Source organism: Grammomys surdaster, unplaced genomic scaffold, assembly GCF_004785775.1.
Source record: "Grammomys surdaster isolate TR1022 unplaced genomic scaffold, NIH_TR_1.0 124160, whole genome shotgun sequence".
Classification (NCBI taxonomy): domain Eukaryota; kingdom Metazoa; phylum Chordata; class Mammalia; order Rodentia; family Muridae; genus Grammomys; species Grammomys surdaster.
In genome coordinates, this window is record NW_021619243.1 from 2,973 (window position 1) to 26,764 (window position 23,792).

Consider the following 23,792-nt stretch of genomic DNA (forward strand, 5'->3'; position numbering starts at 1 on the left):
TGTCCTTAAAAAGATGGCCTGAAAGTCTAAAAGTACACTTTATAGTGGTCCTCCACTTTATAACCTAGTGGAAGTTCTCAGGAGCATTTTGTCTCCGATAGATGTACAGTTCCATCCTCTGCTCTGAGAAATACATACAGGAAATCTCAACTTTTCACATTCAAGATATTATGAAAAAAACTGTGAGGCGAAAGTTACATGAATTCAATTTTAACTTCAGCTGTTTTTCTTGTTCCTGGCACTCCATTTTATAAAGAACATTTACTCAGGATTTAGTATTGACCTCCATACAGAGAAACAATATTCACTCCTTTGCTTATTAACAGCATAGTCTAAAACATATGATGCTCAATTTGAATCCCTTAAGTAATAATAAAAATGCCATATTGCTGACATAATAAAACACAGCAAGGGATATTACCTGCCAGGGGGATAATACCATTTCTTCTCCATTGGGATATGGTTGTGTCTGTATTTGTTGCAGTTGCATTTCATGGAGACTATAGACCACAGCATACACAGCATTGTATATATTGTAGCCTTCTTCACTCATGGCTGGGTCAAAAAGGTGTCTGGGAAGTAAATCTAAAGAAGCATTAGGTTGGCAGTTCTCCAAAAGTTGACAATCAAACTTTGAAAATGAGCACTTGAAAAACAAAAACCAAAACTTAGGAAGATAATTGTCCTCTGGGTATTTGTAGGGGTTAACTGTTTGAACAAAATTCATAAACTCAATCACCTCTTCATGGTGGTGTGAAAAAACAAGACTCCCATGAAATGACTCAACCATAAAATAATCAGAGTGGCTATCAACATCCCATGAAGAGTTCAAGACCCAGACTTTCCATGTCACTAATACTTGTGCAATATGTCGCATCAAACCTTGTACAGAAATGATGTCTCCATAAATAACAATAACATTTGCTGATGATTCCTCAATCTTCTCCATATTTTTCCATAATGCATTAGAATATGAATTCCATGTGCCAGAGATCATTTTCAAAAAGGCTATGCAGATGCCATGGCTCTCCATATTTTCTCTCAAGTCTGACAGTATCTGAGTCCCTCTGTGGTCATCTGGGATGATCAAACCAACCCAGGACCAACTGAAATGCAGCAACAAAAAGACTATGGCATGTGACAATGAAGTTTCCTTGGGAGCAATCTGGTAGAGAGAATTAAACTGACCTCGGTCATTCAAGAGAGAGTCAAAAGGTCCAAAAGTGACCTGAAGAGATAAGAAAATACATTGGTATCAGACACAATCCCAGATTGAAATCAACATATGGAAACAGTCAAGATGAAGATGGTCTTGTCCTGTAAACCCAGTACATTTTTTATACAAAAATTGCTGATAGATCTTCAGTTCCAATAACATAGCTGGTCTTACTCACCTCTCATTTCATTCTATTTTAAGCAAGTGAAATATGGATCTAATATACAATATCTTGTTACTTCTCTTTGATAGGTGATTAACTCCAGTGCCCTATTTTACATTTATAGACACATATATTATCAATAAATAATACATGTCTCCTAGTTCCCACATCCCATTCCTCACCTGAGGTATTTTGTAGAGTTGTAGTAGTGTTCCAATGTGGGCAGATGCTGACCATGATGGGCCTGTGATTACAGCAGGTGACTTTCTCTTGTGTCCACAGTCAAAATTAGGAAGTGGATTGATTATCCCTGTGCGCCAAAGAAAGGCACTATAAAGAATATTCTTCTCAGTATATGGGGTATTATATATATCATATCCAATAGTTGTATTGGGTAGAAGATGGTGGTTGCTGTTGATCTCCTCAATTGCAAACATAAGAGCCAGAACAAACTGGTAGTTCTTAAACTTATACCTGCACAGATTTCACAAAATTACACAGGAGGAAGCCATAGACCATACAACTTTTCTATTTATTGCCGTGGTTTTATAGGGTAAATGCCAAGGTTTCTGCGAAATCATTATTATATCTTCTCATGAATGACTGGAATTAAAATGGGCTTTTTAAGCACATGAGATCAGTTATCTCCTACACTCATTAGTTATGGTTTCTTTGACTCTAATTCATCATTTTATTGCTTTATTTATCTTTCATGTGTATAAAAAATAAAAAACTGTCCATAAATTGAGTTTTGAAAAAGATCACAATTCTTGTTGTTTGGATATTAGCCTTTTGATTTCTACAATTATGAAAAGACAATATATCCTGATCCAATCACCCACTTTCCTGTGACAATATCCACCTTAAAATTAGTACAAAATTAATTCATATATTATATTATATTATATTATATTACCCACAGTTGTCATTTCTATGACTTTTCAATAGGACAGTGTGGAATACACCATGAACAACTGACTGATGTGGAAGTATTGACAATCTCCCTGGCTCTGCCTCTCAATTGATTAGCGTAGTTTATGTGAAAACATTCACAAGTTTATTTCACCTTTGTGAGTATATATGAGTATGTGTATCCTTTCTGTAGATGTGAGATTTTGTGCAGGTACATTTTCATGATCTATGAGTGCAAGGCAGAGAAGGACATCCAGGGTCAGTCCCAGCTGTCCACAAGATTTCATCCGGGTTTTTTAAAATCATTTGTTTAATTATTGACTCACTGACTCACTTATGTGATTGATTGAGACAGAGTCTGACCATGTAGACTTGGCTGTCCTGGAACACACTCTGTAAACAAATTTGACCTCAAAATCGTGAAGACATTCTACCTCTCCTTCCCCAGTGCTGCGGAAAAGGGAGAGTATTATTCCAATTGACTTCACAGTTCCTTTATTGTTTTCAGCACATAAGCCTGGCGCTCTAACCAGCAAGCTTGCAGGGATTCACCTCTTCCTATTGTATCTTCCATATGATCATCAGAATATAAGAGTACATTTGTTATCTTTTTTGATTACTTTTGGTTGAAAGTTGATTTTATTTGATATTAGAATGGCTACTCATGCTTGTTTCCTGGGACTATTTGATTGGAAAATTGTTTTCCATACTTTTACTCTGAGGTAGTGTCTGTCTTTGTCACTGAACTATGTTTCCTGTATGCAGCAAAATTCTGGATCCTGTTTGTGTATCCAGTCTGCGTCTTTTTATTGGAGAATTGAGTCCATTGATGTTAAGAGATATTAAGGAAAAATGATTGTGGCTTCCTGTTATTTTTATTACTAGAGGTAGAAGTATGTTTGTGTAGTTATCTTCTTTTGGGGTTTTTGAAAGGTTACTTCCTCGAATTTTCTAGGTTGTAGTTTCCTTCTTTGTGTTGGCATTTTTCCATCAACTATCCTTTGAAGAGCTGGATTTGTGGGAAGATATTGTGCAAATTTGGTTTTGACATGGAATATCTTGGTTTCTCCATCTATAGTGATTGAGAGTTTTGCTAGGTATAGTAGTCTGGACTGGCATTTGTGTTCTCTTAGGGTCTGTATGATGTCAGTCCAGGCTCTTCAGGCTTGCATAGTCTCTGGTGAGAAGTCTCGTGTAATTCTTATAGGTCTGCCTTTATATGTTACTTGGTCTTTTTCCCTTACTGCTCTTAGTATTCTTTCTTTGTTTTGTGCATTTGTTGTTTTGATTATTATGTGACGGGAGGTATTTCTTTTCTGGTTTAATCTCTGGGATCCTGAAATCCTGCTGCTCTGAGTGCAGTGACTCCTTTTGGATGGCTCAGGATACAGTGTCTCCACAGGAGCAGACCAGCTAGGTGTCTACCCCAGCCAAAAGGACCAGGTGAGGGGCAGTAAGGAAGTGGTATTCCAGAGGGGTGGGTTTTGGGTGGCAGATGGTCCTGAGTGCCCCTGGATCCCAGTTGTAACTCCAGGGTGTAGGGAGTGGGAGGGGGTTCTTACCCACTGCTCTGAGAGCAGAGGCTCCTCTAGGATGGCTGTCTCCACAGGAGCAGATCAGCTAGGTGAATGCCCCAGCCATGAGTATATTTTCACCACCTAATGTACTTAAATGAAAATGAATGGGGCATCTTAGATGTAGAGGTTTTCTGCAGAATTCTGGCATTTTAGTCACTTTTTATTTAATTTTTGTTTTTGTCCTTTTCCTTTTCTGTTTCAATGAATGTTTGTATCTCTGATAATTTGTTCTTCTCCACTCCTTTTCTAAAACTTGTTTTTTTTTTACATTTATGTTGCTTCTGATATGCCACATATCTGATATGCATGATGCATGATAGCACAAAGAATATTGTCTTTGTTCCTTCCTCCTCTATACTCCTTTTCTTAGAAGCTGATGAAATTTATAAATTCCATTCCCTGAGGTGAATTTCTTTTAATACAAGTGGATTTTTCTAGTAACATCAAACAAAATAAAACAAAAGATTTCATGTATATCATAACTTAAAACAAATATGTTTAGATGCACTTGTATTTATTTGGATGAAATCATGGCAATCACAGAACTCATAAAGAGCAGGAGAGACTAGAGTGACAAAAATAAGAATGCAAAGAGTGTCTATGAAAATAATTTAAGTAAAAAAATTTGGAGGAAGTAAAAAAAATATGAAGGAAGCAGAGGAGAAGAGTGGAACCATGGGAGGACCAGCTGTCTCAACAAACCTGGATCCCTAAGATGTCTCAGAAACAGATCCACCAAACAGGCAGCATACACTGCTGATATAAGTCTCCCAACACATATAGAGCAGAAGAATGGCTGGTCTTGATTCAGTGAGAGAAGATGCACTAACCCTTGAAAGACTTGAGGACCCAGGGATTGATTGGGGAGGTCTGGTGGGGTGGTGTGTTTGTGGAGACATTCTCTTGAAGACAATTGGAGGGGGAGGTATAGGATAGGAAGTGGTCAGGTGGCAGACTGCGTGGGGATGAGGACTGGACTGTAAAAAAGGATTAAAGAATACTAAAAAAAAGAATTCTCAAATCAAAAACAATAGAAACCAAAATGAACCAAACTTAAATCTGTTCTTCTCAATGAACATCTATACAATTAGAATAGCCATTTTGAGTCACATTAAGAAAATTGAACATCATACATCTTTCTTACACTTTAGAATATATACCAGGAAGCCCCAAGATTGGATCCAGTAGAACTTGATGGAAAGACTCCATTGCTGAGGGCCCTACAAACTTACACCACAAATTTGGAGAAATCATGCAGTTAATCACTTACTTTGTTTATTCTGGCTAGAATTCATAGTACTGTAAGATGCTATGCTTGCTACCAAGGAAAAAAAATAATCATAATTCTCACTCAGCTGTGAACCATGAGGGATACAGTAATAACTAGGTTTATCTGATATGCCATCTGGTAATAAAATGGTACACATGTTACATGTGGAGCTACCTTTTGTCTGATTTAATATAAGATACATTTTATAAAATAGAAAACATGTATTACACTACGAAGATGGCAAGACTCTGTGATAAGCTAATTCATAGACCCACAGGGATAGTTTAATAATCTTACTATGCTATCATACAAAATCAACCACAAATGCTTTATTGATGGACCTACCATTGATTAGTGCATCCATCAGTCTTCCACATAGATTCTTTTTAGAGTAAATGACAAATACTACATGGTATAGATCTTGGTATAGATAAGAATAGACAATATGTTGCTAATCCATAAATGTGGGTTAGACATCATACCCCAACCAACAAGCCTGAGAGATCATGGCAGGAAAGAAGTGGGAAGATTGTAAAGACCAGAGGCTGTGGATAATCTCAAGGAAATAATATTATCAGTCCACAAGAGTTATACATTTGGACCCTGCATGATTATGAAAGCATGTACAAGACCATGTGTGCTCAAACAAGACAAAATACCAAAATGGAGCATATAGGCATGAAATGTCATCCTGAGCCAAGACATTATTGAGATTTGATAGTTACAAAGTGAGAGATAGTCAATTTCTTCACTGCTGTGACCCATAGGTCAATCATACTCAAAACAAGATTCCAGTGACAATAGAACTTATAGAACACAAAGTGTACTTGACTGGAAAAAATAAACGAAACAAGTTTCTTTGGTAAGAGGATATAAGAGGATGGAGTGGTTTGGGTGAATATGGTCAAAATGTTTTCTGTGAAACTAGTAAGGAATTAAATGCTTTTCAAGGCAAAAATAAAAATTGAAAAAGTATGTCTAGTGGAGGAGCATTTTGTCAGAATTGTGAGAAACAAGAAAAGTTAATATAGATATAGCTGCTCTGCCCCTGTGGAGATACTGAATCGTGAACCATCCAAGAGGAGTGACTGCACTCAGAGGAGCAGGTAAGAACCCTGTCTCATTCCCTACACCCCAGAGTCATAACAGGGACACTCAGCACCCACCAGCCACCCAACCCCCACCCCCACCCCTCCGGAATTCCACTTCCCTTTGGTCCCTGCCTGGTCCTTTAGGTTGGGGCAGACACATAACTGGCCTGCCCCTGTGGAGATACTAAATCCTGAGCTATCCTAGAGGAGCCACTGCACTCAGAGCAGCAGAGGAGCCTCTGCATTCAGAGCAGCAGACACCTAGCTGGTTTGCACTTGTGGAGACATCATATCCTGAGCCATCCGAGAGGAACCACTGCACCCAGAGCAGAAGGCTTTCCATATCCCAGAGTTGGCCTGAATCCCAGGAGTTCTTCCACCCAGGAGATTAGGATGATAAAACCACAGAGACATTTGGACTCTGAGGAGCTCTGACACAAGCAAGATAATTGGACTACAGACTCCAGTGAGACACAGTGAGTTCAGGTAACACTAGAGTTAATCAGATGGCAAAAGGCAAGCACAAGAACATAAGAAACAGAAACCAAACTTACTTGGCATCATCAGAACCCAATTCTCCCACCACAGAAAGCCCTGAACACCCCGTCACACCAGAAAAGCAGGATTCAGATTTAAAATCACTTCTTATGATGATGATAGAGGATTTTAAGAACATAAGTAACTCCCTTAAAGAAGTATAGGAGAACATAGGTAAACTTGTAGAAGCTATTAAAGAGGAAATAGAAAAAGCCCTTAAAGAACTGCAAGAAAACACTATGAAGGAATTTAACGAAACCACCCTGGATCTAAAAATGGAAATAGAAACAATAAAGCTAAAAGGGAGAAAACCATGGAAATAGAAAACCTAAGAAAGAGATCAGGAGTCATAGATGCAAGCATCACCAACAGAATATAAGAAATAGAAGAGAGAATCTCAGGTGAAGAAGATACTATGGAAAACATTGACACAACTGTCAAAGAAAATGCAAAATGCAAAAAACTCCTAACCCAAAACATCCAGGAGATCCAGGACACAATGAGAAGGACAAACCTAAGGATAATAGGTATAGATGAGAGTGAAGATTTCCTACTTAACGGGCCAATAAATATCTTCAACAGAATTATAGAAGAAAACTTCCCTAACCTAAAGAATGAGATGCTCATAAACATAAAAGAAGCCTAAAGGATGCCAAACAGACTAGACCAGAAAAGAAATACCTCCCATCACATAATAATCAAAACATCAAATGCACAAAACAAAGAAAGAATACTAATAGCAGTAAGGGAAAAAGACCAAGTAAAATATAAAGGCAGACCTTTAAGAATTACACCAGACTTCTCACCAGAGACTATAAAAGCCAGAAGAGCCTGGACTGACATCATACAGATCCTAACATACAGAACACAAATGCCAGCCCAGACTACTATAACCAGCAAAACTCTCAATCACGATAGATGGAGAAACCAAATATTCCGTGACAAAACCATATTTGCACAATATCTTCCCACAAATCCAGCACTTCAAAGGATAATTGATTGAATATGCCAACACAAGGTAGGAAGCTACAACCTAGAAAAAGCAAGAAAGTAATCTTCCAACAACCCCAAAAGAAGATAACTATACAAACATAAGTCTACCTCTTATAACAGAAATAACAGGAAGCTAAAATGATTTTTCCTTAATATCTCTTAACATCAATGGACTCAATTCTCCAATAAAAAGATGCAGACTATCAGACTGGATACACAAACAGGACCCAGAAATTTGCTTCATACAGGAAACGCACCTCAGTGACAAAGACAGACACTACCTCAGAATAAAAGGATGGAAAACAATTTTTCAAGCAAATAGTCCTAAGAAACAAGCTGGAGTAACCATTCTAATATCAAATAAAATCGACTTTCAACCAAAAGTAATCAAAAAAGATAAGGAAGGCACTTCATACTCATCAAAGGAAAAATCTACCAAGGTGAACTCTCAGTTCTGAACATGTATGCTCCAAATGCAAGAGCACCTACATATATAAAAAATAAAAAACTTTACTAAAGCTCAAAACACACATTGCACCTCACACAATATTAGTGGGGGATTTCAACACCCCACTCTCAGCAATCGACAGATCATGGAAACAGAAACTAAACAGAGACATGGAGAAATTAACAGAAGTTATGAACCAAATGGATTTTACAGATATCTATAGAACATTTCATCCTAAAACAAAAGAATACAACTTTTTCTCAGCACCTCATGGTACCTTCTCCAAAATAGACCATTTAATTGGTCACAAAACAGACCTCTACAAATACAAAAAGCTCTAAATAATCCCTTGCATCTTATCAGATCACCACGGACTAAGGCTGGTCTTTAATGATGACAAAACCAATGGAAAACCCACGTGCACATGGAAACTGAACAACTCGCTACCCAATGATGACTTGGTCAAGTAAGGAATAAAGAAAGAAATTAAAAACTTTTTAGAATTTAATGAAAATGAGGACACACCATATCAAAACTTGTCGACACCATGACGGCAGTGCTAAGATGAAAACTCATAGCCCTAAGCGCGTTCAAAATGAAACTGGAGAGAGCAAACACTAGCAGCTTGACAATGAATCTGAAAGCAGTACAACAAAAAGAAGAAAATACACCCAAGAGGAGTAGAAGGCAGGAAATAATCAAAGTCAAGGCTGAAATCAACCAAATAGAAACAGAAAGAAAAAACCAGGAACTGGTTCTTTGAGAAAATCAACAAGATAGATAAAGCCTTAGCCAGATTAACCAGAGAGCACAGAGACAGTATCCAAATTAATAAAATCAGAACTTAAAAGGGAGACATAACAACAGAAACTGAAGAAATTCAAAAAATAATCAGATCCTACTACAAAGGCCTATCCTCAACAAAACTGGAAAACTTGGATTAAATGGACAATTTTCTAGACAGATGTCAGGTAACAAGGTTAAATCAGGAGCAGATAAACCATCTAAACAGTCCCATTACCCCTAAGGAAATAGCAGCAGTCATTAGAAATCTCCCTACCAAAAAACACCCAGGACCAGATGGTTTTAGTGCAGAATTCTATCAAACCTTCAAGGAAGACCTAATACCAATTCTCTTCAAACTATTCCACAAAATATAAACAGAAGGAACACTACTCAATTTGTTCTATGAAGCTACAATTACACTCATACCCAAACCTCACAAAGACGCAATAAAGGAAGAGAACTTCAGACGAATCTGCCTTAAAAACATCGATGGAAAAATACTCAATAAAAATCTAGCAAACCGAATCCAAGAACACATCAAAACAATCATCCATCATGATTATGTACGTTTTATCCCAGGAATGCAGGGATGGTTCAATATTCAGAAATCCATCAATGTAATCCACTATATAAACAAACTCAAAGAAAAAAAAAACACTAGATGCTGAGAAAACATTTGACAAAATTCAACATCCCTTCATGATAAAAGTCTTGGAAAGACCAGGAATTCAAGGCCCATACCTCAATATAGTAAAAGCAATATACAGCAAACCAGTAGCCAACATCAAACTAAATGGAGAGAAACTTTGAAGCAATCCCACTAAGATCAGGGACTAGACAAGGCTGCTCACTATCCCCCTACCTATTCAATATACTACTGGAAGTCCTAGCCAGAGCAATTAGACAACAAAAAGAAGTCAAAGGGATACAAATAGGAAAGAAGAAGTCAAAATATCACTATTTGCAGATGATATGATAGTATACTTAAGTGACCCCAAAACTTCCACAAGAGAACTCCTAGACCTGATAAACAACTTCAGCAAAGTGGCTGGTTGTAAAATCAACTCAAACAAATCAGTAGTCTTCCTCTACATGACAGATAAACAGACTGAAAAAGAAATTAGGGAAATGATACCCTTCACAATAGTCACAAATAATATAAGATACCTTGATGTGAATCTAACCAAGCAAGTGAAAGACCTGTATGACAAGAACTTCAAGTCTCTGAATAAAGAAATCGAAGCAGAAGACCTCAGAAGATGGAATATTCAGTGAAATTCCCATTATAATCCCAACTCAATTCTTGACAGAATTGGAAAAGAAAATTCTCAAATTCATTTGGAATAACAAAAAAAAAAAAAAAAACCCAGGAGAGCAAAAACTATTCTCAACAATAAAAGAACTTTGGAGGAATCACCATCCCTGACCTCAAGCTGTATTACAGAGCAATAGTGATAAAAACTGCACGGTATTGGTACAGAGACAGCAGGAAGATCAATGGAATAGAATTGAAGACTCAGAAATGAACCTTCACACCTATGGTCACTTGATCTTTGTGAAAGGAGCTAAAACTGTCCAGTGTAAAATGGACAGCATTTTCAACAAATGGTGCTGGTTCAACTGGAAGACAACATGTAGAAGAATGAAAATTGATCCATTCTTATCTCCTTGTACAAAGCTCAAGTCTAAGTGGGTCAAGGACCTCCACATAAAACCAGATACACTAAAACTAATAGAAGAGAAAGTGGGGAAGAATCTCGAATACTTGGGCACAGGGGAAAAGTTCCTGAACACAACACCAATGGCATATGCTCTAAGATCAAGAACTGACAAATGGGACTTCATAAAATTGCAAAGTTTCTGTAAGGCAAAGGACACTGTCAAGAGGACAAAAGGAAAACTGACAAGTTGGGAAAAGATCTTTACCAATCCTACATCTGATAGAGGGCTAATATCCAATATATACAAAGAACTCAAGAAATTAGACTCCAGACAACTAAATAACCCTATTAAAAAATGGGATATAGAGCTTAACAGAGAATTTTCAACTGAAGAAACTTGAATGGCCGAGAAGCACCTAAAGAAATGTTCAGTATCCTTAATCGTTAGGGAAATGCAAATCAAAACAACCCTGAGATTCCATCTCACACCAGTCAGAATGGCTAAGATCAAAAACTCAGGTGATAATAGATGCTGGTGAGGATGTGAGAAAGAGGAACACTCCTCCATTGTTGGTGGGATTGCAAGATGGTACAACCACTTTGGAAATCAGTCTGGCGGTTCCTCAGAAAATTGGACATAGCATTACCTGAGGACCCAGCTATACCACTCCTGGGCATATACCCAAAAGAGTTTTCAACATACAACAGGGACACATGCTCCACTATGTTCATAGCAGCCTTATTTATACTAGCCAGAAGCTGGAAAGAACCCAGATGTCCTTCAACTGAGGGATGGTTACAAAAAATGTGGTACTCAGCTATTACAAGCAATGAATTTGAAAAATTCCTAGGTAAATAGATGGAACTAGAAAATATCATCCTGAGTCAGGTAAGCCAATCACAAAAGATCACAGATGGTATTCATTCACTGATTATTCGATATTAGCCCAGAATCTTGAAATACCCAAGATTCAACTCACAGGCTACATGAAGCTCATGAAGAAGGAAGACCAAGTGCAGATGCTTTGGTCCTTCTTAGAAGGAGCAACAAAATACTCAAGGGAGCAAATATGGAGACAAAGTGAGGGACAGAATCTGAAGGAGGGGCCCTCTGGAGACCATTCCACCTGGGTATCCATCCCATGAGCAGTCACCAAAGGTACATGCAGACATGGAAGTCACGAAGTGCATGCTGATAAGTGCCTGATATAGATGTCTCCTTAGAGGTTTGCAAGAGTCTGACATATTCAGAGGCAGATGCTCACAGCTAGCCATTGAACTGATCATGGGGTTCCCAATGGAGGAGTTAGAGTGAAGACTGTTGGAGCTGAGGGGGTTTACAGCTCCATGAGGAGAGCAACAATACCAACAAACCAGAGGTCCCAGGGTCCAAACCACCAGCCTGGGAGCACTTAGGGAGGGATCCGTTGCTTCAGCTGTATAGGTTAGGGGGGAGGACCCTGTCAGGCATAGATGGGAGAAGAGATCCTTGATCCCATGAAGGTTGGATGTCCCACTGGGTGGGAATTTGAGAGTGGGGCGGTGGGAGTGGGGGGTTAGGTAGGGGTACTTCTGCAGAGAAGCAGAAGGAGGGGTGAAGGGATAGAAGTTTCCTGAAGGGAGAATGGGGTAAGGGGATAACATATGAAATGTAAATATAACATCCAATAAAAAAAACTAAAAAAGATATGTTAATATAGTTTTTAGTCAGTATACAGTATAGATTTAAATGCAAAACTATATAAATGAGGTATGTAACATTTGAATAATTTCATATGTGTAAACAAAGTCTTACAAACACATTATCCAGTGCAATCACCACTACGTATTTCATGATGAAGCATCATAGGGGATCCAAACTACCCAAAATAAAGCAGTGATAGGGAAATAGGGTCCTTATTTCCAAGATTTATTAGAGATTCATATTTTGAGAAAACATTGCATTTCATAAATATGTACAATTCATATATGATAATTTAAAATGTTTAAATTCAACACATTTTACTTGATATTTTATCATTTTATTCATTTAGTGAGTTTAAAATCTGCATCATGTAGATCTTTAAACATTCATTTTAATATATTTTAACATGTGCAATATCTTTATTTATTTATAATGATCAGATTTACTTTTATTTTTTCTCACATTTTTCTTTATTTGCTCAATATTACTACCTATTGAGATCCATGTTCTGTGTCTTTCTGTCTCTGTCTTTCTCTTTTTCTTCTGTGTGTGTTTGTGTATTTAGAAAACAAATAGGAAAATTGATAAGGAATATAAACAGTTACTTCAAAAAACAGGGAACCTGGGTTTGATGGTACACACCGTTAATACCACTGCCCAAGAAGCAAAAGGAGGTAGATCTCTGTTTTCAAGGTTACCCTGCTGTACATAGAGTTTTAAGACAGCCAGGGTTACACAGGTATTCATGTGTCAAGGGAAAAATGAACAAACAAACAAATAAAGAATTAGAGAAGCAAAATTATTTTATTGGAAATAGGGGTGCATGCTTTGAGTCCAAGCTCTCTGGAGGCAGAGGCACACAAGTCACTGCAAGTCTGGTCTACATAATAAGTTTTAGGACTGCCAGGGCTATATGAGTTATAGAAACTCTGTTTCAAAATTTTAAAAAAAGCAGTGAAATAACATATAAAGCATCCCCTGACCTCACACAACCTCACACACACCAATATTTTTTAAAGATTAAACAGTTGGTGTGATGAAACACCATGACCAAAAGCAAGATGGGTAGAAAAGTTTTTAATAAATTATTACCTCCACATCATCGTCCATCACTGAAGGATATCAGGATAGAATATCAAACAGGGCCAAAATGTGGAGGCAGGAGATGATACAGAGGCCACAGAAGGGTTCTACTTACTGGCTTTCTCATAATGTAATTCTTGGCCTGCTTCCTTATAGACTTCATTATTACCAGCCCCAAAATGGCTTCACCCACAAAAGGCTATGCAATACCACTATAGGTTTTCCTAAAACTCACTCTTTTTTTTTTCTTATGGGGACATATTCTTAACTGATGCTTCACACTTTCAGATGATTTTTGCATGTTGCAAATTGATTCAAAATTTTGCAGCATTTTTAGCTCATGCTTCATTGCTGTTCATTATTGGTGGAAGTCAGGACAGGTTCTCAAGTAGAGGAGGGCTGCACACAGGAAGTGATCACTGGCCATGGAGCAATGCTGTTTTTTTATTTGCTCACTATGACTTGCTCAGTTTGCTTTCTAATGGAACCTAGGACCACATTTACCGAGATAGCACCGCACCCACAATGGACTGGGCCTTCCCACATCAAGAAATGATAAAGAAAATACCCTATAGGCATGTCTATAGCCTAATCTTATTGAGACAATTACTGAATTGAGTCTTCCTCCTCTCCAGTGAATCTAGTTTGTGGCAAATTGAAATAAAACTAATCACCACACCAAGAAATATGAAATAAAAAATTTTATGAATGTTTTAGACAAGATGGCAAACTGTTAAGAAATTGGTAATAACAGTTTAATAAAAGTATAAGCTAATGAATACTCAAATATAATTTTACTAAGTGGTAATTTACAAGATTCTTATGATACTAATGATAGTAACAGAACATGAAGAAAAACCTGCAGAAAAGGGTAAAGTTCTGAGAAATTTCTTATATTATTTCTAAATGTTTACCACATCAAATAACTTACATTGCAAATTAGAGAATACTTTATGAATTATTTACTCATTCAATTGGAGTAGATTAAGTTGAAACATCATACAATTAAATGATTTTTAATCAGTTAATTTAAAAGAAAATTAACCTACAAAGGTCTAGATATTTTCGACATTTGTATCTACATTCTATATTTATTTCTCCAAGTGATAGTTTGAGGTAAATGGTAGAAAACTCTCCACAGTGCTAATAATGACTGCTATCAGCACTCACCTGTGCAAACCATGACAAAGTCTCTTACATCAGAGAGGGTTTTACACACTTGAAGGGCTGCTTGGTTTTTTTGTTTCCAGATGTGCTGGAAAGTATCTTTATTTATCACACTTTCTTTATAAATTGTCCAGTGGATAGGGAGCTAGCAAACACAACCCGAGTGCCAGTTAAAGAATAAAGTGTTGATGACAAAATATCAGTGAATACAATACAGCAGACACCACAGTTGTACTTTTGAAATAGATTAATACAGCCCCAATACATGATAGACCTTCAAGAAACGATTTAGAGAATAGTCAGTGGTCATTCTGACTGTGTATGAAGAAAACATTACAGGGCTGCAATGCATAGAAGTAGAGACCACAATTATAAGGTCACAGACAAGAGTGGAGAAATGTGCTCAGGATAAAGATATATTTAGGGATAAAACTCTTTCCACTGCTGAGACACAGAAGGATAAAATGGACAGATCAATATAACATCACTATTAGACACCAGAGAAATGTCCTAGAAAAGTTGTAGGAACTCCATTTTTCTATCCTGTTACTTGGGTAAACATAATACAAATATAAGTATACACAGGAAAATATGCCTGGTAAGTGTATAAGACAAGATTGTTAATATTTTATAGTGAAAACACTCTTTTCCAGTAATGAACTATTTTGATCTTATTTCTGACTGTGTAAAATTTGACTATAAAAAATGGATAATTTTTGTAGGATAAAAATCCTTTCATTCTTCATGGAAAAGGCAACTCCTTATGGCTCATGTACCTGAAACTACTCTCTTTGAAGAAAAGGGCCTGTTGCTGGTTGATACACACGTGTACATTGGTACCTGGGGTGCTGAAGGTAGAGAAGAGAAGAAAAGGGGAGGAAGAAGTGGCCTTAACTACAATGAAATAGACAGAGCTTCACCCAGCATACAGTGTCCCTAGGATACTAGGCATATGACACATATTTGTGATGTTATTTAAGATGTGGTTTTTAAGCAATTGAGTCTACTATGAGTTACCTTGCTAAGATATGAACTGTGGCATATAGACATAAAATTTGGATCTGTGGCCATCTTTGCTGTGTTAGTCTCAAAATAAATACATCAAGACCCAAAATATCTCATGATTTTTTACTTCTGAACACATTTCTTCTTCTACTGTCTTTGATATTTGTACTTAACACCTCATCAATGACTTAACACACAGAAATGTCACACTGAGCAGAATTCACATTCCTCAGTATGTTTTCTTTCTTTCTTTTTATCTGTTTTTTTTTCTACTGATTTTCTCATATGTTTACAGACATTTATAAGCTTTATTTTTCTACCGCATTGTCTTTTTCACTGATATATAGAGATTCTGGATATATAGTTGGGATAAGCAGACTTTACCCCTTCTATAAAGAGAAAAGTTTAATTTTCATTACTTTCCTAAGAGAACATACTTTTCTGATGTTATTTCTCAATATTGCAAGTTTCAGAAAAGTTTAAAATTACCCTTAAGTGGCCATCGTCCCAGATAGAGTGTTCTGGGAACACACAAACAAAAAGAAGGAAAAGCACTAGAAACATATATGGCAAGCAGATAAGCATTTAAAATCTGTCTAAGAATAAAAAAGTTTAGGACAAAATAACAAAATAAAAAACAAAACAAAGAAATAAAAAGAAAAGAAAAAATGGACAAAGACATATCTAGAAGCAGAAACTGCTTGCCAATTTTAGTAGTGACAGTCCTCTTCTGAAATCAGCTGGCTGTAACCTAGTCAGTACTTGTCACTCAAGCAACATTCTATGCACTCAGGAGTCTCTTCACTCAGCTACATCATCTCTTCTTTTGGACTTCAAGAAAACCCAGAAATCCAAATTCATTCTTAGATTAATGTATCCATAGTCTGAAATCATAACTCTGATAATATTCAAACTATCTAGTGTTACATGAATGACAATCCAAAATCATGGATATTAAATAACAACAAGGAAAGTAAACTGAATAACATCAAATTTACACTTTTCCACATAAGGAAGAAAAGCAGTACACAAGAAAATACACTTGAAGAGATCTGAGAAAGGAAAAGAAGGACTGTGAGAAACTAAAGGAAGTTTTAATCCCTACATCCACTAAATCAAAAATTCTGAACTCTTAAAAAAAGTAATTCGACTTACTGTATACGATAATCTTGGTAATGGTAAGGAATATATTTATCAGGAACTTTACTACCTGTGTACAAAATATGAAGAGGGAAAAACGCACCAATTGTCACATCTCCTTGGTGGTAAAAATTTTCCTTGCTTGTTACATAGCATTCATTGTCAGTAAGGGCACACACAAAATTGGGAATATACAGGAGGCCAAAGGTAAAAATCCAGACCATCCTATTAACATATAAATCTGCCCAGCCATAAGACAGATAGAAACATATCCAATGATGCCTAGTAGGTATATATATGTTTCATGTGTTTGTGAACATTTTGTGCTTCTGACTGTTAATGAGTGCCTCTGTGTTGTCAATCACCCACACTTCAGGACACTTCCCCCACTGCCAATGAGAGTTGTGGAACTCTTTCTTCCCTTAGGCTCTGCATCTGAGGCCCTGTGTTCTCCTTAAAAACAAGTCAGAAAATATGTTTTGGATCTTCTACTCTAGCCAGAGGCAGCATGATTTCAGCCAAGAAGACAGCAGGAGCTAAAGGATCAACTTCCTACTGGGCTGTTTTGGCCAACGTTTTTTAAAAGTTCAAAACTTTTAATACAGTAATTTTGGCTGAGGATATCATGCTACATCAGAGGTTGCAATGTTAGATGAATTGGAGGAAGGTGTAAAAATGTCCACTCTAGTCATGCACAGGACAAAGCAGTGGGCCATGCAATTACAAACAAAAGACAACTTTTGGAGTTTACTCTTCCTGCTTAGTGACTCCTGTCCCAGAATTTTTGTCTGTGATATACTTTTATCTGTAGAAAAATATGATGTCTGCCTCCAACAACACCAGCAGTTTATTTCTCACATGTAAAATTTAATAGTCCTGCTGCATTTCTCACTTCCAAATATCTACCTGATATCAATGAGAAAAATCAAGTCTCCTGCTTATATTCTGAAATTTGAACTTCTCTACTCCTAGTCTTCTTTAATGCAAGGTTAATCTTTGAGTAGAGGTGTCATGGTGATCCATTCCTGCATCTAGAGCAGTATGTTCACACCCTGCTTCCATGCCTTAAAAAGAGTAGGGTGTTTTTTCTTTTTTTCTTTTTCTTTTTGTGTTTTGTTTTTCGAGACAGGATTTCTCTGTTTAGCACTGGCTGTCCTGGAACTCATTCTGTAGACCAGGCTGGCCTCGAACTCAGAAATCCTACTGCCTCTGCCTCCAAAGTGCTGGGATTAAAGGCATGCACCACCACCACCACCCAGCAGATTTTTTTTGAGGGTGTTTCTTATTTATGTAAAATTATGATAACTTAATGTCACTACAGTGTATCCTTTCACTTCAGGTGCTGAGGGAAGCAATCTTCAGCAGGGTTCTATTTCTAGCCACCTGCAATTTTGGACAGTGAATGTATTATGTGTTATGATATTGTAATGAAACTAGGGCCTCCAAAAATGTTGACTTTCCTACACAAGAATGGGAGAAGAGGGTGAACAAAATCCCAAATGAAACAAAAATAAAAGTGCTATCATAAGAAATGTTAACTGGTCACACAGTAGCTTGTTGGGATTGTCTTTTTGCTTTAGGTTAACAATATGCAATGAGTACATAGAAGAGAGATCCTGTCTATTATAAGACTGAAGGCAATGAACAGGCACAGGGAAACCTACTGCTCAGTAAGTCAGAGTTCAGGGCAATCATGGGTAAATGAGTAAGCTTATGAGTCACTCAGTGCGAATATGTTCCTTCCTTTGTATCTGAGTACTAAATTTGAAGAACAGGAAGTACATTGACAATTTTTTTTCTTTTGTGAGCAACACATAAGCAGGTAGGACCATGGGGTTTATCTACTACATCGGCATGAGTAACAATTTACAAGTCAACCAGAATTAATATGTCCCTTTATGTACCAGGAGATCACTAAGCTATAAAATATGTTCATTGTCAGGTTTTGTACAGCTCTGTATCATAGAAGCAAACAATAAACAGCACTGGTTCCTCCGTTCTCCATGTGGCCGATCATTAAACAACCTGTAGACGTTGTGCATGATTACATTAGATAAAGCAGGCAGGTCTAGAGTTGTCACAATCAATAAGTCTAGTGGCACCAGTGAAAAGAGTGCCAAACTTTACATTGGTAAGAAAAAAAATAGGAATTTGTTTATAAGTATCCTTTGTGACTATGAAGTATCAACTTCATGACTAGATATAAAAAGTCAGGAGATAAGGGTGTCATGCAGCAGCACAGGGTGTGTGACTGGAGACAAAGAACAGACGTGTATTCATATGAAGTCAGACATTCTTAGAGGGTTTTATTACATTAGCTGGAATGCTCTAAATTCATGAAAGCTTTTGAAAAAAAATTCTTCAATTCCCATCCCTTTAAAACAGTGTGTTAAAAGGGGGAAAAAACCCTAATGATATGGACAGATACAAAAAGCATGCTGTAACTCCTCCCATCTCCCCAAAAGCTATCTGGTGACAAAGGAGTTTCAGAAAGCAGAATGTTTTAAAATTCACCAGGTAGGGAATCTCCAGTGTGAGGAACCCACTGTTCTGACCTGGTGCCTCTGTTAACTCTTGACAGACCAATTATTCCTACAGTGTAACTCTACATTTCACACGCATGTGTGAAATGGGATAAACAATATGTCCGTATCCCACATAAGTCAAGCTTAAAAGTTTTTTCTAAATACTGTGTGGCACTAGGAATTCCATGCTGCATCAAGTCAGTACCAGTAGAAGCTATTGGACTCCATAATGAAACAGGTAGACATTTACTGAAAACCAATACAAAAATCTGGCCCCGAAAGTCCAGAATGGTAATGTGCAATTTTCTTAATTAAGATGGTCAAAAATGTGGGTGTTGTTAAGATAGAAAGGAAAGAGGCCTCAATACATTAGACAAATGTGTGTGAAGCCTTTGAGTGTGTGCCGACTTTATCATGACAACTCCAGCTGATTTGTTACGAAGGATAGGAATACACATCTACAGCAGTGCACATGAGAAATAAACTGTGAAAAAGGCAATTTCTTGGATTTAGGAAGGACCGTGTTCTGAGAAGTACTTCAGAGGAACGACAGTAGTTCTAGGATTATAGCCAAGAAGGACTAGAAGACTCAGAAGATGTCTCAGCTTCTCCGGGATTTTGAGTGTTGAATAAGCCACTGAAGTGTGACATCTATATTATCCTTTTCTTTGCAAGAAATTAAATAGCAGCAAATTTCTCTATCCTGAATAACAGACAGGTTCATTTTTTCAATTAGCTGTTTCTCATCCAAGGCATTTGGAAGATCTCTCTTGTTTCCAAGTACTAGTACTGGAATTCCTTGTAACTGTGGTTTACCTAGAAGATTATGCAGTTCATTTCGAGAGGCCTCTATCTTTTGTCGATCTGCAGCATCTATCATGTAAACAATTGCATTGACTCCTCTGCAATACCGCTCCCACATGCTCCGGAACCGGGGTTGTCCTCCTATGTCCCAGATCTTTATTGTGACGTTGCCTTTAGTTACTTTCCTCATGTTGAAGCCCACTGTGGGTATCGTATCTTCACTGAATTGACCAGACGCGATGACATTGACGAAGATGATCTTGCCTGAGTACTGCAGCCCCACGAGCATCAGTTCCATCTCCTCCTTCCAGAAGAGCGAGCAGAACCAGTCCAGCAGGCGGTAGATGAGCGCCAGCATGGCAGCAGCCGGCAGCGAGCGGGGACAGGCTCGGACAACAGCAGACACTGCTTCCCACGAGTGGGTATCTGGCCCCGAACCTGCCAAGGGCTCTTCGGTGGGGCCCCTGGCGTGACTCGGGCAGACACAGGCAGGCGGCTGCGACAGCTGGAGCCAGGAATCCGACAAAATTTTCAACAAGATTTTTTTTTGATGAAGTTTAACCATAAAACTTAATCACATGGGATTGGAGAATTTTCCCGGAAAAATGACTGGGTATCTATAAAATTATTTTTTTTTCTTGGCAAGAGTGATTAAGAAAATATAATCTAATTAAAACTGACATTAACATCATAATCTAAGAAGAATAAAAATCTAGCTTGTCTTAGAGTTTTAAGGACAAACATTAAAAGAAAATGAATTAGTTAGTCAATAGATGAGATTGCCTGTGATGTATGTGTTGATGTCCTGACTGTTAAGGTGCAAGTGTGCAACCCTGATTCTCCTGTATTCGTTTATGGCAAGAAAAAAGAATGTTAACACTATGCTTACACATATCTATATTTAACTATTTATCTATCTGTCTATCTCTATCTATCATCTATCTATCTATCTATCTATCTATCTATCTATCTATCTATCTATCTATCTGAGATATAAGAGTAATATGAATTTATAATTCCTCTAAACCTGTATTCTTCTTGGTTTATTTAAAATCTTTTATAAAGACACACTTTGTAGATATTCCAACTGGCACACATAGAAAGTCTGTAGTCACCATATTTTAACTAGTTAAAGATAGATATACAATGCCTTGCTAGCATTCTTTAATTTCCCTATCCATATTTGAGACCCACGATCACTTCCCACTGTCAGAGGAAACTTTATGAAGATTCTTCTTTTTTCTAATTATTGAAAGAGAGAGGATTAAGCCATGAGAAAGAAGACCTGAATTCAGTCTGTATCCTAAAACACTAGTAGACATAGTAAATCAAGGCCCCAGTTTTATAGATGAAGATGTGGCTCAGCATATAAAGTTACTTGCTGCACTTTCAGAACACTTGGGATCTATTTCCAGCACTAAAATTGTAACTCAGAATGACTGGTATCTCCAGGTTTAGGGAACCAAAGCCTATTTCTGGTCTTCACAAGCACAAGCATGCATGATTTGCACAAGCTCTCATGTGGGAATACAGCCAATGTACATAAGATAAAAATAGCAAATTGTTTTAATCTTCACAAGACTGCTTTGAACTTCCCCTTCTGAGCAACATAAACACTTCTAATGAAAGAAGAAAGGTGATTTGTGAAAAAATCACCACCTACCCCAACAAAACTACTAATTCAACATATGTAAATTCCAATGTAAAATGATATCATTGTTTTAACTAAAAACAACAATTTTTAAATGCATGAAAAAACAAAGTAACAGTTCAAATCCAAAAATTAAAAGTCCCATGGAAATGAACCCCTAAGGAGAAAATTGAAAGAAATTACAAAGAATTCAAAAGAGTGACTGTAAATACAGTCAAAGTACTTGAAGAACACAGAGTCAAGGACAATTAAATAGGGAAGACAGACTCTGATAAGAAAAGAGAGTGTGAATTTTTCAGAAAAACCCAAACTGAAACAATTCTGGATGGGAAAGCCTAATAAAGGAAATACAAAACTCTGTGTAACAAAACTCTGGCCACATTGATGTTGCAAACAGAATGTGGAGAATAGAAGACCAAGTAAGGGTGAACTGGATCACTCAGTAATAGGTATTGAGAAACCCAAAACTGTACATGAAGGGAGCACGATAGAATTTGGGGACACCAAAAAAGACCAAATATTGGAATTGTGATGATAGAAAGAGGAGAAGAAAACATTGGCAAAGACAGAGAAAATATTTCTACCAAAGATGTAGAATAATCTGAGGAATGCTAGAGTCAAAACATAAGCCATGTGCACTGAACAGAAAAGAGGAAAATTTTAAAACACTGAAAAAGAAAACAGAAAATGGAAAGACTTCAAATGTTTATAGATTGGCAGGAATAACCCTGTGTAAATGTCTACCCTACAAAGAACAAGTTGTATATTGAAAGCAATTTCCACAAAACATTCAAGTCCTCAAAGAACCTGAAAATAGTCTTGAAGTACATGTGTAAGTAATCAAACAAAAAGACACAGAACAAAAAAAACTTAACATCGAAAATATGCCTAGAGGCATCTCCATTCTATTTTCCATCTTAACCTCAAAAGGTATAGTATTAAAAATTGTATGGCATTGTCTTAAAAATGGGCTTACTTACAAATGGAGTAGAACTGAGAACTCACACACAAAACCATAGTGCTACAGCCGTATGATCTTTGAAAACTGATGTGACATTATAGAGGAAAGACAACATTTTCCATAGTGCTTACTACATTGCAAAATTCCACATTAAAAAAAGAAACTACATCTGTCCCTCACCTTGTACAAAACTCATTTCCAGAAGTATCAAAAGGGACTGCAACATAACCATGATATCCTAAAACTTGTAGAAGAAAGAAAAAATTTGGGGAAAATATTGAAGTGGCAGGAAAGGAGTTTCTGAAAGAAGCACAAACATGAAGACCATCAATAAATGGGGCCTCATAAAACTAAAGAGCTCTTTGCACCCATCCTTTAGGTGATGAAGTAGCATAAGGAAAGTGAAAAATCGTTACCAGCTATACATTAGACAGGAGGTTTATATTTAGAACCTAGAAGGGGCTCAAAAATATAAACATGAGGTAAACAAATTCCTAGTTTAAAAGTGGGACATAAAACTAAACAGTTTTCAGAGATGAACTACAAAGGCTGAGAAATGTCCCTGTGGTTTTGTCCACTACAACCCTACCACAATTTTCAATCCCTCCTACTGCCTCCACTCTCTCCTCGATCCATTCTTCCTCCAGTTACCTTCAAAGAAAAAATGATCAGGCTTTTTAGGGATATCCACTGAACATGTCATAACAAGGTATAGTAAGGCCAGGCATAAATGCTGATATCAAAGCTCAATGAAGTAATGCAGTAGCAGGAAAAGAGTCTAAAGACAAAGGCAAATGAGTTAGAGGCACCACCCACTGCCATATGTTAGGAATCCTATAAGAACGCCAGGCTAACAACTACAAAATATATTTCGAGGACATAACTCAAAACACCTGTACAGGATTTGTAATTTTTCACTTCAGTCTCTGTGAACGCCTATGAGTCCTGGTTGGTTGATTCTGTGAGACACGTTCTTGTTGAGAACATGATACCTCTTGCTCCTACAAGCCTTCCTCCTCTTCTTCTGTAGAGCCACCTAGTGTTTGGCTGTGGGTCTCTGCCTCTGCTTCCATTGTTGGATGGTGCTTCTCTGATGACAGATCCATGAGTATAGCAGA

The 23,792-nt window shown here is 37.3% G+C and overlaps 1 protein-coding gene and 1 pseudogene across 1 annotated transcript; both read right to left on the reverse strand.

Annotated features, from left to right (window-relative positions):
- Positions 1 to 421: 421 nt before the first annotated feature.
- Positions 422 to 16,957, reverse strand: LOC114636467 (vomeronasal type-2 receptor 116-like; the record flags this gene model as incomplete). Its single annotated transcript, XM_028784546.1, has 3 exons — positions 16,749 to 16,957; positions 1,562 to 1,853; positions 422 to 1,228 (listed from the first exon to the last, which is right to left on the reverse strand). Coding segments are annotated over exons 1-3 (1,308 nt in total), but the record flags the coding sequence as incomplete, so codon positions are not given.
- A 2,639-nt stretch (positions 16,958 to 19,596) lies between these two features.
- On the reverse strand, positions 19,597 to 20,420 carry LOC114636468 (annotated as a pseudogene).
- Between the last annotated feature and the right edge of the window lie 3,372 nt (positions 20,421 to 23,792).